Source organism: Colobus angolensis, unplaced genomic scaffold (assembly GCF_000951035.1).
Source record: "Colobus angolensis palliatus isolate OR3802 unplaced genomic scaffold, Cang.pa_1.0 Scaffold44, whole genome shotgun sequence".
Taxonomy (NCBI): domain Eukaryota; kingdom Metazoa; phylum Chordata; class Mammalia; order Primates; family Cercopithecidae; genus Colobus; species Colobus angolensis.
In genome coordinates this window covers 1,054,649-1,055,197 of record NW_012117821.1, presented here as the reverse complement: position 1 = coordinate 1,055,197, position 549 = coordinate 1,054,649, and the positions used below count along the sequence as shown (strand labels likewise).

The following is a 549-nucleotide window of genomic DNA, read 5'->3' as shown; positions in this document are numbered from 1 at the left end:
GCAGGGACCTAGACCAGCCGCAGTTCTTCACCTTCGACGGCCCCGCGGAGCTGCCCTCCAGGACGCCACGCAAGAAGCGCCGGCGCAGCCGCCTGGTGCTTTACCCAGAGACCTCGCGCAAGTATCGGCCACGCGTGGAGCACAGGAGCCGCGCGCAGTGCTGCCTGCTGCTGCTGGTCGCCATCGTGGGCTTCCAAGTTCTCAACGCTATCGAGAACCTGGACGATAACGCGCAGCGCTATGACCTCGATGGACTGGAGAAGGCGCTTCAGCGCGCGGTGTTCGGCCAGCCCGCAGCCATAGCGCGCATCGTGGCGCTGATGCGGGACTACCTGGCCACGCACGTGCACAGTCGTCCGCTCCTCCTGGCGCTGCACGGGCCCACTGGCGTGGGCAAGAGCCACGTGGGCCGCCTGCTGGCGCGCCACTTCCGCTCGGTGTTGGAGGACAGCTCGCTCGTGCTGCAGTACCACGCGCGGCACCACTGCCCCGAGGGGCGCGCCGCACAAGACTGCCGCGAGGAGCTGGCTCGGCGCGTGGCCGACGTGG

At 69.2% G+C, this 549-nt stretch overlaps 1 protein-coding gene across 1 annotated transcript in view; it reads left to right on the top strand.

Moving 5' to 3' along the window:
- Positions 1 to 549, top strand: part of TOR4A (torsin family 4, member A) — a 5,765-nt gene that overhangs the window by 1,142 nt on the left and 4,074 nt on the right. Inside the window, exon 3 of the mRNA XM_011957391.1 lies at positions 3 to 541. Within this exon, the coding sequence (XP_011812781.1) occupies positions 3 to 541 (539 nt within the window). The remainder of the gene's footprint in view (positions 1 to 2; positions 542 to 549) is intronic.